The following is a 15441-nucleotide window of genomic DNA, read 5'->3' as shown; positions in this document are numbered from 1 at the left end:
TCTGATGGTGCTGAGATTACTGGGAATTGAAGGTTCTCTCCTAAAGTCTCCCATTCTGCAGAACATCACATTGCTGCACACCTGCAGCTGTGCAGTTTTGAGGACCTGCAGCCAGTATCCTTACTCCATGTAGGGCTTGAGGGATTAGTAGGACAAGTTGCCAAATAAGGTGCCATACAACACAAATAAGATCAACAAGTCCTGGCCCTTGCTGCTTAGGGAGATGGTATCTCTCAGGTTTTTTAACTGCAAGATCTGTTGAGCCTTGTCAAATTATGGATTTAACTTAAATCCTGTTTTACAAAGTTTGACAGACTCTTTCTTGTCTTTATAAATCCCATCAGTGATCCACCAAGTCATTTCATCTTTTAGAAAGAACCAGAAGCACAGGAATTCAACAAAGGCTATTGAATTAAATGAATGCAAAGTTCTCAATAGGTAGCCAGAAAATATATTTATCTAAAAATGACTTCCAACAGTATGTTTTCATAATCAAGTCTCTGACTATGTTATGTCCAACAGACTAGAAATTTCAGAGACACTATTGAAGCTAGATGCATCAGGAGAAATTAGGCACACAAATGCCTTGTTATGTGCCAAAGTCCAGTGTTTACGGGTCACTGGTATTCACGTGGCCTCCACTTAACCCTTTAGCATGAACCGAACCCAGGTTTCTCATATCCTTGGCTGAGGGCTGAAATTGTTGGACTTCTCAGCAAAATGGTGGCTTCTTTGTGGAGAGTATGTGCAGTTGGATTAGGCTTGTCAGAGAAGGTGTCAGCCTGAGGCCAGAGGGAATGCCTGTTTTAGGGATGCTGAGGGAGCTTTTGTATGAGATGGACCTTGAGCAGGTCAGCAATGCCAGGCCTCAGGCAGTTAGGCTCACACTCAGCCCCAGAAGCATGGGGTCTGTCCCTGGAAATGCAGCCAGAAAGGAGTTCATCTGCTTGTAAGGTGCAGCAGGGGTGTTGTGAATGACAGTGGGACCAAGGGATAGACACAGTAGGCATCAAGTCTGGAGTGTAGCGATGCTACCTTCTCCTTGTGCATTGAAACCTTAGTGCAGAAAGGTCTCTTACTATTATGTTTTGATTTAGGAACATAGAGGAACAAGGTTAATGCGTTTATTCAACATGCCTGGTGAAAATATTTTAAGACTACCTTCTCTGTGTAACTATCTTGACTGTTACCAGCTCCTTCAGTGAGAGTCCGCATCAGCCTGAACGTAATTTCCATGCATTGTTTCAGTCTGGAAATTAAACAATTTTCATTAATGGAAACCTGGTTCTCAAGCAGAACAATTAGACCCACTTCAGGTTGAAAAAAGATAAAAGCATGCTAATTTGGATGGAGGACTCTTCTTTCAAGGCAGCCAATTGAGTCATCAGCCTGCCACCCACCTGACCGTCTGACAGGTAATTAGGAGATAGTCCTCTTTTTGTGTGGAGCGTGTGCGTAAACCTCCACATGCTGGTGTCACTGCCCATTGGGACTTCCAGAGGAAAGAGCTACTCAGTGGCAAAAGAGTGAGGAGAGCACGTTTGTCAGACGGTGCCCAATGAACCAGCCTGGTTTTTTATTTAGCTCATTATTTTTGTCTTTTAACAGCTACCTGAAGTTTCTGGCAGTAAAGTCGTCATGGCAGACCTGGGCTGCAAAAAACCCAGCGACTGCACCGTCTCCAGGCTACTCAGCGTAGTGGAGAGCGAACTCCGGGCTGGGAGAGACAAAGGTGACCCCACTGAGAAACAGCTCCAGGTTGTCTTAGAGGATGCGACGCTCTGGCAGCGATTCAGGGAAGTCACTAATGAGATGATCGTGACCAAGAACGGAAGGTGAGTGATGTGCTCAGCACTGTGGGCTAAGTGTAGATGACAGCCAGGGGGGTCAAGTGGTATAATAATAAACTGTGTGTGCAAACTTGAAGGAACTGCAATGAGTGTATAACAGTTTTATTGCTGCAGCCTCGCAGCCCCCCAAAACCAGCATATGAACAGAATGGGGTGTCCCTGGTCCTTTTTGGTCACTGCTAAACCATTCCTGCCACCCTTTATTTCTGCTTATGAAACACGCTGGAGAAATATATTGACTGACTTAAGGTTGCACAGAAAGGGAACTTTTGGAAGGAAATAGATGGTACCTCTCAAAACCTTTTGAATGACTTCTTGTACTAATAATCATCAGCCTTTATTAGCAAGTCGTTACCTGTAGACTTCAAATTACTGTACAGAAGCAGATTGGTGGTGTTATCCCCAGCTGCAGTTCCTGTCTCTCTGGCCTTGGGTATTAACAGCTTGTACAAGCAGTGTGTACTAGAATGGGGTACAATAAAACTGTGCCCTACATGGCATGTATGTGCAGTCCAGATTGCATGGTCCCACAATGGTATTGCTCCGTAGTTGTTGCTGGTACCCTTAGAAACAAGTGCAGAATATTGGTTAACACACACAGTTTTAGAAAGACAAAATATTGTGATGTAAATGGATCACATATCTTACTATTTGGGGAACACAGAAAGGCATAGGAAAAGAGTGCAAAACCTGGCGAGAGGGATACTAATTCTGAATCAGATGCTGGCTTGAAGGAGGCTCTCCAGAGAGGTTCTGCTCTGAACTGGACTAACAACAGAGTCCAGCCCATAACAGACAGGCAGCTACGAGAGTAAGGTTCGCCGGTACAGTGGTACTAAGGTTTTTATTTAATCTATCCTCGCCACCCCTCTGTTGTCCCCTGTCTTCCCTCCCCAACATGCACACATTTATTTTGCAAGATGTCTCAGGAGATCTGCACAGGAGAGAGGAATTAAGAGATGGAGAGAAAGATTTACTCATATAGTATGACTTTTATTAATTTTGCAGACTTTGATTTAGCAGAATTTGTGGATTATATTGTTGTTGACTGTAGCTTGACAAGGGACATAGGTGAAAGCAGTTAAAAGGAAAAATCTAGTCTGTTGGCTCAGCAAGGTTATTCTGTTGAGAGAACAGCTACTTTCCCAAAATACCAACTCTTGGAGTAACACTGCCTACTGCTATCCTGATTCCTCCTAATAACCTACAGGCATAGAAATCTTCTGCTGAGGTTTGCTTTATACCCAGAAGCTGCTTTTGCTTCATCTAAATTGCTTTCAAAACTGCTGTTAGGCTACAGCAAACTTCTGAGTGGACTTTCACTTAGCGTACAGTAGCTTAAACTGACTCTGCAGCAGTGTAAGTGACCAAAAATGAGGCAAGACAGGTTTGCCTCAGATTAATTAAATTGGTACAAAGAATCGCACCTTACCAACAGGGTTTCTTCAGTTTCTTTCCTCTCAGCTAATGTAAATCATGATTGCATGGTGATACTAGTTCTCTCTAAAATGTCTAAGTGAGTGCATAGATAAAATCTTTTTATGATGATGATAAGGGAATCTGACATTATTTGAATATGCCTGGTGACTTTTTATTTCATTGTGTCAGCTGCCTTATTTTTCTTTATTCTAATTTATACACTCCTTATCAGCTTGATCCTATTTTTCCTAAAGCCAGTGACAGCTCTAATAATGTCAGTGGAGGCAGGAACGGGTTCTTTATGATCAAACTACAGTAATCTCAAAATAAAAAATTATAGAAGTATGTTACACTGCCATCTGCATAAATCCTTTTAATTTATGTTATCTGCATAAATCCTTTAAAGTTACTGTAGCATCAGGGACTATGAAAAAGGATCTCTTGCATTTCTGAAAGTATCTTCCATAACAAACGCATCAGTGCACTGAAAAAAAGGAAATACAGACAGTGGCCTGCAGCAAAGCTCTCTGAACAACTCCATGTTATTCAAAAGGAGACAAACTTGAGACAGTTTTCTATGAATGCTGAGGTTTTTTCACATGCAAGTTTCTTCAGTGATCGTCTCCAGAGGGATTCTCAATAGAAAAAATATCGATCCAATTCTGCTGCTGGTTAAATCGGTGGAACTAACTCAGTCATTCTTGCTGAAGGGTACATGAACGCTTTTGAAAACTGTGTTCTACGATTAACAAGAAAAGCCAGTCTGAACTTCTGCGTGTGAAAACTAAGGCAGTTTGTGTGGACACAGTTAGCAAAATTCAAAAATTAAACCGAAACCTGATACAGGAGCATCCCAGAGAATTAAAGGCTGATTGATTAGTGATCCTCAAGTGTAAAATTCTAGCATGCACAATTCTATCTGCTGTGATTGAGTCATCTCTAATTGGTACCGAGGATCCCAAAATGTTATAGTTAGATCAACCAACTTCAGTGTTAATACATAGGTATGTCTCCATTGCTGTATCATACTTCATTATAATAATCACCTGCCACAGTAATATGCCTAGGTACACAGGGACGATGGATATATTCTGAACAGGAAAGGCACCAGTGAAATTAAATCGCATGCTATATCACAAAATACATCCCAATGGGTGCAGCTGATATGGTGGGAATCAGTCTCCTATTTTACTCAGATTTATTGTATTCAATTGGCATTTCAGTGTCAAACGCTCTGTTTTCTGATCGAGTAGGTTTTCTCTCTGTGTTTATACCATATTAGCTATGCGGTATCCTGAGACTTTGCAATCCACATTATTGCCTGGAGGCAGGAAGGTGCCACTGTTCCCCTCTGCATATGAGGAGAATCTACAGCGGATCAACGCAGGCAAACGTAGTGGGGGAGAAGCCCTTTCCAGGCTTAAATACGAAAGCAGCTTTACTGGTTACTACACACTCAAGTTTGATACCAAACATCTTCCCACTCAAGTTCTGTACTGTGGAGTAATTGTAGCAGATCTGCTCTAAATAAATTGAAGAGGCTGAAGTGCTCAGCTATTGCAGTAACGGAGGTCACGTGTGTACCTACCTGATCATTGAAACAAACATTCTGACTGAAACAAATTTGGAGAAATCATCATTTGCCATGCTAAAAGAAAGACAAATGTGATTTTAACGGTAAAGCCACTTAATCAGCAGAGCAAGTGAGGTGGTAGGTTTTCCATTGTTAGAATCTGTACAGTCAAGACATGCTGGTTCAAGTGAGGTGGGGATCAACTGTGTGTGAAGCAGAGGTTAACGCAGGGAAGCGCTGTAATCTCTGTGATACCGGAGGTTAGAGTTGATGATGACTGTATTCTCTTCTGGCATTAGTCTACAGGTCTTGTGGGGATAAACTCAAGCCTTTCAAGTAGAAAGGCAGAGAAGTCTGCATTGTGGGCAGAGGAATTAACAATCTGTATGTAACACAAATAGTTCTGAGAAATCTAGTGAAATTAAATTTTCAGGTGGATTAATTTCCCCCTCCACTTCAAATTCAGGTAAATATCTAAGCGTGTTACTTTGAAGACTGACTGTAGGAGGTCTGGGGGGTGCAGGGAGCAATGCATCCATACTTTTAATCACATCTCAGTTTGATAGCTGGTGCATCCAGATCAGAAAGACACATTAAATGTAGTGTTCAAATCCCTGGCTAAGCTTCTATTTAGTTAGAAAGATCACGATTCAATACATCTTTCTCAATGTTGCACTGGCCCTACATCACCAAGTATTTATATTGGATGAAAAATCTAAAATTTCTCAAATCCTGTCTTTTTCTGTGAGCAGAAGGTGCTGAATGTATACAGGAAGAACTATATAAAGGTGTCCAGAAAGGTAAGTGGTGAGCGGGATGTTATAGGAGCATAGGAGATTGTCAGCAGCTGGGGGCCACTGGAGAGTGTGGCTGTGGGGGCAGAGACTTTTGGTGTCCTTTGAGACAGCCTGGAGTTTCAGTTCCCTTCTTCTGTATTTTGGATGTCTTGCAGTGCTACCTAGCTAAGCCTAGGGAGCTACCTTACCTTAACCCCATGGCCATGGACCTCAGGCAATTGCTGTGGTTGCTTAGTGTAACCAGTCCCTCTGTATCCGTAGAGAAAAGGAGCTTGAAGATTCATTGGCCTGTGCATAAAAATGTGGCGTGGCAAAATGGCAGTTGCCAGGAGAGGTCAGTATGGAGGTGTCTGGGGCAGGAGGCCTCTTACTAATATAAGAAGAATGTAGGAGGTGATATATAACAGCTGCAATAATCCTCCACAGTAACGATGTGTATTCCTTGACAAGCTAAGAAACTTAATGAATAGAACACCTTTGTTGGGAGACTCCTCTGTTCTGCTGACCACAAATTTTTCCCAGTTCCTGAAACTGTCGGAGCCCTACTAACTCTATGCTGCAGACTTTCAGGCACTGAGATGCCAATTCAGAGCTGTGTGGTACGAATCACAAGTATTGGGACAGACAGAAAACTTCTGAACGTCTAGCTGTGAGCTGCTGCAAATCTCCTTTACAAAAGAAAAAAAAAATTAAAAGGGTATTGAGCAAAGGTGGCATTGGACCTCTAAGCACAGAAGGAGCCGCTCAAGGAAAAAGATGTTTTGAAGTATTTTCCCAAAACTAAACAAAGGCAGGATTTCAGTTTTAAGTGCACAAGATGGTGGGAAGGCTGGATGATAGATGTTTAGAGCTTAGTAATGGACAACACTGCATCTAAGGTGGAACTAAAAGTGGAAGAATCTGTCTTGATCAAGCTGATGAGGTCAGGGAATATGGAAGAGTAGGACCAAATTACTGGAAGAACAGCCAAGTGCAAGGTCTAACGGCAAGGATTTTAACCAGACTTCTCAAACTGGAGATTTATGTGACGGTAGTGGGACAGTACGTGAATACTGGCACTTAAGAAAGGGAGAAAACACTTTTCAGCTAACTACAGACCTTTAATATATCCCCGTAATAAGAATTCAGGATGTATTTTAAAGAAAAGGGTAATGAAATATGTGGAAGACAATGGAAAATGAGATAAAAAGGCATTTTATTAAATTTAAGTCATACCAGACTAACCTGACACAACCCTGATAAAGTAGAGAAGTATTTTTAGACAAGGAAAATGTAGCAGACCTATTAGGGCATTTAGAATAGCACTACCTGGAAACCATTACTCAAGTGGGAGGTGTTGGGGACTAACACAAGAACCACAGGAAATGACAGAGGGAAGTGACTGATTTTGCTCACAAAGATTATAGAATATGACCATCCCTTCAAAGGAAGGGAGAAAAACCTTTTGTATAGAGTAGCATGGTCAGTAAATCTAACTGGAATCTGATGAGTACCTGGCTGGGATTATGTCCTGAGTGCTGGAGATTGCAGGATGATTTCAGAATATATATCCAGAGTCAGACAAGATGGGACTTGGCCACTGGATAGAGTATGGGAGTGTGGCAGGGGGGGACCTAAGCACCAAAGAAGTGCACTTTATAATAGGATTCTGCAGTTAATGCAGTGAATCTGTGGTTCAGCTCCACCTTCTCAGCCATTTTCAACTCTGTTCAATCCTGTTGATGCCTTCTTGTCCCACACCTAAGGATGTATTTAGCATGTCCAGATCCCATGGACTCTGCTGACGCTATACACAGTTCAGTATGTTCATAACTCTTGGCATGATCAAGACCTTAGCGCCCTACTATAGAGATAACGGTTTTTTTCCAGATGATTGGAATACAATAAAAATAAAACAAAGGATTAACCTTTAAGAGACTTCTTCAGCTAGATGGAGAGAGGGGCAATGTTTTTCACATTGACCTAATCTGTGAGCATCTGGCCACAAACATACTGAGGAGAGTCCTTCAAGACCAGTTTCCAGTGGTTTCTCCCTCTTTTGTTTCCTGGCCAGGCGCATGTTCCCTGTTTTGAAGATCAGCGTGTCAGGCTTGGACCCGAACGCCATGTATTCCTTCCTGTTGGACTTCGCCCCGACTGATGGCCACCGCTGGAAGTACGTCAATGGAGAATGGGTGCCGGCTGGGAAACCAGAGCCACCAAACCACAGCTGCGTCTACATCCACCCAGACTCTCCCAACTTTGGGGCCCATTGGATGAAAGCTGCCATTTCCTTCAGCAAAGTCAAACTTACCAACAAGCTCAATGGGAGTGGGCAGGTATGGCCTGATGTTTCCCCATACACCTCTTGGCTTCAATTGCAAGCACCTACTAATCAAGAAATATCAAGAGTGCATTTATGTAATTATAGAGGCCCTTACAGGCCTCTTCACCCACAGATGCCAATTATTCTCTGGAGGCCAAATGTAAACAGGAATAAACAGGCCTTAATTGGAGCTTTCAGATTTTAATGGACTTCTTGATGTTAAGAGAGACAGAGTGCTGTGGTTTACTTAATCATCAGGGGGCTTTTCAGAGTTGGTCTTGTGTGCTGGGGATTTTTACACAGGACTTCAGAGAAGGGGGAAAAAATGGTCACGGGTATTAGGTTTTTGTTGTGTTCCCCCATGTTGTTTGGTGTAAGTGGAATGTTGGCAGGAGTCAGATAGCAGAATAAAAGGCTGCTCCTAAATGAAATAATTACTATGTCTGCTTCTGCATCATGATAATTATCAATATTCTATTGAATCAGCTTTGGCCTTTGGAAAGAAACCACATGTACCAGAAATAAGTGACTTTCTCTTTGAACCCCTTAAAAATGCAAACAGGAAAATTAGTTTTGTTTCATATTTTATTTTTGATGATGCATCTAAAGGCAAAATGTTGCACAAGACCTTTTGTTTGCTTGTTTGTTTTGCACAAAAGTCCTACATTGAATGATACTTGTCAGCCCAGAATCAATTTCTTTCATGTAAATATTATATGTTCTCTATCTGTTATTTCCATTAGGTTTGTGAGTTACTTCCATAAGCCTAGTACCCTAATTAGGTAGGAAATTATCTCCATTTTTACAGACTGGAGAACAGAAAGATGACCTGACTTTTCCTAAGTCACACATGGAACCAGCACACAAGATTTATTGTGAAGCATAGAACAGGATCTGAATTTGCAAATTATTGTCCTGCATCCAGGACCTCAGAAAAGTATGCATGGGGGTAAAAAAGCTACAGGAAACCAACTTGGAGGCTCAAAGAGACCCTGGGGAAAAAAACGGGCAACACGATGTGTATATATGGTGAAGTGGAGAAGAACAAAGTAGAAAGCAGGGGAGGAAAAGCCATATGAGAAACAGAGCCCAAACAAAAGTCACTAAATAAAAGTCACTAAATAACAAATGACTGAAGCTCCCTTTGTTTTCTTTTGAAATCTTGACAACAGTGTTAAGGCAAACCATGTCCCCACTCTGTGCTTCAGCTTCCCCTTCTGTGGTGTTATTAGAAAGTAATAGCTGACTAGCAGTGCTTTATGCTAATGGACGTGTTCTTCCATATGTATATATGCACACAGCACTTTCCACAGTACAGATCTTTAAAAAAAATATATTTTTCTTGCAGTAGAGAGAATTAAGCAATATAATAGACTTCCTGAGGAAGGTGCATTGTGGAATCAACGCTATTCTTAGCTTTTAATGCCAGGTTAGAGACATCTGCCAAGGCTTGTTTAGATACACTTCATCTTGCACAGAAAGATGACTAGCTGACTGGCCCTGATACTGACTGGCCCTGATACTGACTGGCCTGATACTGGCTCCCTTCTGGCCCTGATTTCTGTGATGGTGATTTTGAGTCTTTCAGATAGTAGAAGCAGGACAGGGATTGCCCCTTAACTGTTTCAACAGCCTCTAGTACAGTGGAAACCCAATGGTTTGAAGGCCATAGCTGCTAACACAAACATTCACTAATGCTGCTACATCGAAAGCTTTAAATCCAAGTCCAGTGAAGTCTCACTCTGTTCAGCCCTGTGGTTCATCAGAAGGAAGGAAGGCACCTGCCCTTCTGCTCTCAGTAATCACTGACTGGGGAGGTTTAGCAGTGACATCTGGTCTATTATAGAACCAGAGCAAAAGAGCAGCTGTGCGATACCAGAGTGGCATTGGGGTCTGTCTGTCTTGTTTTGTTTTCTGCAGATAATGTTGAACTCCCTGCATAAATATGAGCCCCAGGTACACATAGTTCGTGTAGGAGGCCCCCACCGGATGGTGATGAACTGTTCCTTCCCTGAGACGCAGTTCATAGCTGTGACTGCCTATCAAAACGAAGAGGTAGGCAGATGCCACGCTGTGCTCTTGGTCATCACTGATGAGATATATTAAAAGCTTATTGACTACAAGATCAGCATGGACAGACAGGTCCTTTTCCTGTTTTCCCACTGGTCCCATGCAGTGTAATGCTCTATCCAGTCTAATACTTTGCCTTCTCTCTGCAGTAGAACATTGTCTAATCCAGTGTCTGGCTGCAGTACTAAGCCAGTACTAAGCCTTAATATCTTGCCACAGCTATTCCAGACTGGTCCATCTGTCCTGGCACCCCAATCCCTTACTGGAAAAAAACCTACATTCAAGTCCAATATCCTTGTCCAGCAATGACTGCTAGTTATAATGATAACCCTATCTTCTCCCCCCTCCTTATAATACATACAATTCCAGAACAGCACAACATTCCATGGGAAAATTTCTTCCCAACCCCAAAATTGTAATTGAGGGATGCTTTGGATTGTGACAATTGCTAATTCACGTGCCATATCCCTTAGCTAGTGTTGCTTCAGATTCGATTCATACTTGGTAGGAATTCCATGTTTAAAGTCTCTTGAAAGGGCTCACCATCCCACAGGATTTCCCAGACTAGACCACACCATTAGGCTTCCCCGATTGGACTGGTGGCACTGATCAGTACACAGCACCCTGCAACAAGCAAAGCTTGCTCACAGACAGCCCTGCAAAACATCATGTGTGGGGATATATTTTGTTGGGTTAACCAAGGCAGTTCCACTTAGATTACTCTGGAAGATGTTTTGTCAAGTCTCTCTTCCAAATTGCCTTCACTAACATGCCTTGTTTTCTGTAAACTCAAGATAACAGCTCTCAAAATCAAGTATAATCCCTTTGCCAAAGCCTTCCTGGATGCGAAAGAAAGGTGAGTTCATCTTTTTTTTGCTCCAGTAGCATTTTGCTGCTGATATGGTTAAAACTGTGGCACCACAATATGAAAGATAAATTATATAACTTAATCTTATTTCTGCTGTCTTAAATCCAGAGTCACTCCACTGAATTTAGTGGGGAGACTCTCCATATAATTATAACCACAATAGGGTCTGAAGTGGGTGAGTATCCTCCTGGGGATCCTAGGACTTAGCACTGTCTACACAAGAAGCATGAAATGAGATGGTGTGAACTTCCCCAGTAATGTTATACACCGTGTATGTTCACTACATTGTACTTACACTCCAATGAATCCCATAATTTTATAGCTCAGGGAGAATAAAAGTTAACTGCAGATGTAAAAAGCATAACTAAAGTGAAATTGCACTGTAAATGTAATATAACTACGCTGCTATTATTAAACCCGTGTGATACTGTATGATGTGTTTATTTAAAGTAACCTGTAGGTGCTCACTATGTAAGATACTAGAGATGCTTCCATCAGAAACAAATTGTGGTTTATCTTTCAAAGTTTTACTTGCGTCATCCGTGCTAATGCAGTGGGGCATCCAAGTGATACATTCCAGTCCATAATTGCTAATAAATTTTGTTTGGACCTGCTATGTCTTCTGACATGCGAAGCGTCCCACATGCCTGCAGGAGAATCTGTATTTCTTTCCATTCCTCTTGCCGCTTGAGAAGCTGCTGTGCCTCAGCATCAGGGTTCCCAGCTGCGGAGGGGGAATGCTGCCTTTGTCTTGCCCGGCTGAGCAGGAGGCAGAGCCCTGTCTTGGTCTGGGTGGGAGGCCAGGCTGAGGCTGTTGGTGCAAGCAGGAACGGTGCCCACAGGTAGATTTAGAATTCCAGGTTCAGCCCCCAAATTTGGCACAAACTTAGGAACATTTTTATGCATTCCATGAACCATAAGTTCCTGCTTCCTTTATGGCAGACCACAGAAAAGTCTACTGCTGTCTAAAAAGTGATTAAAGAAGATGGATTTCCATCCTTTCTAACTTACTTTTCCATATTTTTTTAGTGAATGGTTCTGTTTTTAACTTTCTTTTGTAATTTCTCAATGAGAAGTTTTACCACTAAATATTTTGCTTTTCAGAAACCATCCCAAGGATGCTCCAGAAACAGTCTCTGAAGGTCAACATATGACGTATTCTCACCGTAAGGTTTTTATTCGTGTCAGCTGGAAGTTTTGTGTAGGAAACCTCACAGTAGGAAATAATGTGACAGTTTCTGCAGAGGGGTCATTTTCCTTATGATCCAGTTTTTCAATATTAAAAGGAATCTAGAATCAAGATGATGTATGGCATTTTTAGGGCTTCTTACCCTCTTTTTTTTGTATTTGTAACTGTGAATATTTTTGTCACCTAAAAAATTACCTTTCATTGGTGAACAGGTAAAAAAATATGGGGGGAGCAGAGGTTGTGGGTTTTTTTAATGATGGTCAGTTTTTCTTTCATTCATTCTTTGATGTTTGTAACATTTTCTGTTAGTAGTTTTCAGGCCTTGTTTTTAGGGTTGGTCATTTTGGGGTTTTTTGGTGGGTGGTTTTTTTGGGTTGTTTTTTTTTGATTGTCAGTTGTTCCATGAACCAGTATCTTGGAAACTGCTTGGTATTTCTGAGGCACAGCTGATTCTGCAAGAAGGCTGGTTGCTTTATTGTATTGCAGTGGTTTAGTGCAATCATAGTTTTCTTCTCTCTTTCCGCTCGAAGTGGGTGGCTGGTTGATTTCCAACTCAGATACAATGTGTGCATCAGGAAGCTCTAATTATCAGTACACTGGACCCTTGCCTCTGCCAGCTCCACACACTCCCCACGGCTGCGAGCGATATTCAGCACTGCGAGGGCATCGGGCTGCTCCGTACCCACCTTCCTACATGCAGAGAAATCATTCACCTACAGGTACAACTGTAATGCTGCCTTGCTTCCAGGGAACAGACACTCTCTGTGTGACTGACCCTTGCTTTAGGTTAGCATAAGCATTAAAACAAGCAAGAGCTGAGGCTAGGAAAGAGCATGCTGAGTCTCTGTAACAATCTGCACTGAACCCTGTATGCACAGAGTATGTTTAAGGCAGCTGTACAAGAGGTACAAAGAGCTGAGTGCACTGTAACTGTTAATTATAAATGAGAGTGAATGATCTTGCTTGAAGTACAGCTCCCAATTATACAAAGAGAGCATTGCAAGCCTTCTTTCAATGCCATGCCATGAAGCAGTTGCGCTTTCAAGTCAAAGCAGCCCTTAGGAACATGGCAGGAGCTGACTTTAGATGAGGGCATTTTGGTATTGCCAGAATGTCTTTTGAGTCCCTTTCACTCTCTAGATCTGGCTGCAGAGTTCCAGAAATTGATTCTACTTTGATCAGAGGAAATTGGCCAGAAACAAGAGTAAGGATAAAGTAATCTGCTTGCTAATTATAATTTAGAAAGGCATCCTGCTTAATGGAAATATTTAAGCTCAAGTTATAAGGAAATCTGTATGAAAACATTGCCAGTCATATGGCAATTATCATTAATGAAAAGACTATTAGTCAGACTTGCAAAAATGCATATCCTATGTCTATCATGCTGTACCTTCTCATATATCACACCTAGAATTACAATGGCACCTTGCTACTCTCTTAATAAACACGTGAATTTTGTCCTTCTACCTATGGTTAGGAACCTCATGATCAGATTGCTTCCTCAGGCCTACTCATGTTCTGTTGCCTTAAGACAATGTCTCTGCAATAGTCACTGAGGATTTGTTTGTTTCTTTCCCCTCCTCCCTCCCCCCCAAGTTAATTTGTTGGAGAGCTCAAGCAATAATCAGGTATTCTCAGGACATGACAACTGGACTTTGCCATCCTCTCCACATGCTAATTTGCTCTCAGTGCCACACACGAAGGGAGCTGCCAGCCCTGGACCCAGGTAAGGTTACGGGAAAACTGCTGGTATTAGGAGCAATGAGGCTTGTAGGACTGCCCCAGTGATTCACACTTTGTTCCAAGCTTTAATCGGCATCCAGGATTTGAAACATGTCCTAAGTGCCCAGCTCAAGATTCCTGGACAGATCTTTCCGACAAGCTAATTATCTCCTGCTCTGAAATCAATGGGAGCTTCGTTTTTCCCCAGCACTGCTGAAAACCAGGATCTTGGAACAGCCACGGAAAACTCTGGTATCTACAATCTAGGAGCGTTTTAAAGCCAAGTTATTTTTCTCTATATATTCCTCACTATTCTCCTGCATGAAATGAGGATCCTACTCCCATGCAGGGATGTAACAATCTAATTCATGTTCTATTATAAAAATATTGTTAATAGGGTAGTAAACAGTTATAGGAATGGCTGAAATTTAGACCTAGAGAGTCAATTAATTATCAAGTATTTCCCCTTCTTTTCCGAAAATAAATGCACACATTTCTTCTCTAATTTAGGTGCCAGGAAAATCAGCTGCAATTCTTTAAAGTTCGTAAGCATTCACAAAAAAGATCTTTAAATCTTGAAACCTCACATGTATTTGTACCTTTCTCTTCATGCCTTTCTCCAAGGTCACTGGGTCTGATGGTCGCTGGTGGTTTTTCACTTAAGATCTGCAAGGCTGATCTAGTTTAGTAGCTCGATTCAGATAGCTGCCTTTCAGCAGATAACGCACTTGACTTTACTGTGGTAAGTCTTGTGCAGGGGAAAATGCTTTTAAATAAGTAATTCAATTTGTACTGCTTTTTTTCCAGCCACTACCCTTGCCTGTGGACAGTGAGCAACAGTGCTGTAAATGTTGCCAACCCAGGAAGCGAGGTGAACAGCAGCCCTTCAAGCATGTTTCTAAGGGGTAATGTCCCCTTACCCACTGCATCATCAGTCCAAATCCCTCTGCAGGGAACGGTGTCTGGCAGCATGGAAACGCAAGGGGAAGCCGCTCTAGCCAGACTAGCCGACTCTGCGTGGACATCCTCACACTCCTTTTAATGGACAGGCAGCTCATGAGGGAAGCTCAGCCAAACAAGACTGACACAAATGGCAAACGATCCCCTAGAATTGCAGCTCAGAGCAGGGATGCGTATGCAGAAAGCAAAATTCATCAAACATCACTTTCCATAATGTACCTCTTGTGTGCCAGAGAAGCCAAATCTGTAATGCAAAGGCAGGAAATGTTATGGGAACCGGCTTATTACTCTAACCTTTATGTGTCATTCAGGATGACGTCCAGAAAGAATCTTTATAGTTAGTTTTGCTTCTATATCACATAAAAAATGGTCAGACATGGGACCAAGTGAAACAGAGATGGCAGCTGGATATTCACATGTCATTTAAAAAGTCCTTTCTGTAACTAACAGCCAAGTCCAGGGGAAATTGTGAGCAAGTTTGCAACTGGTAATTTGAAGGGACAGCACTGCTTTAAAGACTTTCTGAATCTGTCACATGAAGGTTTTCACAATACCTGAAACTAAACCCTTCAGGGGATGAAATTAGTTTGACACCCTAATGCCATCTGCATACAATATTCTCTGTCCCCTTCCCTTCTCCAGCTCCTGTTTGCTGTTTGTGTGCTGTAGGGATAATGGACATGGTCAA

General features: G+C 42.0%; 1 protein-coding gene across 2 annotated transcripts; it reads left to right on the top strand.

Annotated features, from left to right (window-relative positions):
* Nucleotides 1-1623: 1623 nt before the first annotated feature.
* Nucleotides 1624-14835, top strand: TBX19 (T-box transcription factor 19). 2 transcript variants are annotated; one of them, XM_072851376.1, is made up of 8 exons: nt 1624-1835; nt 7693-7957; nt 9865-9999; nt 10809-10870; nt 11987-12048; nt 12602-12790; nt 13668-13797; nt 14601-14835. In XM_072851376.1, the coding sequence occupies exons 1-8, from the start codon at nt 1639-1641 to the stop codon at nt 14833-14835; spliced, it is 1275 nt and encodes a 424-aa protein (XP_072707477.1). In that variant the 5' UTR covers nt 1624-1638. The 2 variants fall into 2 exon arrangements, with proteins under 2 accessions (XP_072707477.1, XP_072707485.1); XM_072851384.1 differs by having other exon boundaries at nt 1639-1835; nt 12689-12790.
* Nucleotides 14836-15441: the final 606 nt, after the last annotated feature.

Source organism: Ciconia boyciana, chromosome 1 (genome assembly GCF_034638445.1).
Source record: "Ciconia boyciana chromosome 1, ASM3463844v1, whole genome shotgun sequence".
NCBI lineage: Eukaryota > Metazoa > Chordata > Aves > Ciconiiformes > Ciconiidae > Ciconia > Ciconia boyciana.
This window is presented reverse-complemented; position numbering and strand designations above follow the sequence as displayed.

Coding starts and splice junctions, on each gene's coding strand:
- TBX19 (XM_072851376.1), top strand. CDS start 1,639: ATGGCAGACCTGGGCTGCAAAAAACCCAGCGACTGCACCGTCTCCAGG. Junction 10,871..11,986: donor TTCCTGGATGCGAAAGAAAG/GTGAGTTCATCT, acceptor TTTGCTTTTCAG/AAACCATCCCAAGGATGCTC. Junction 12,049..12,601: donor ACATATGACGTATTCTCACC/GTAAGGTTTTTA, acceptor TTCCGCTCGAAG/TGGGTGGCTGGTTGATTTCC.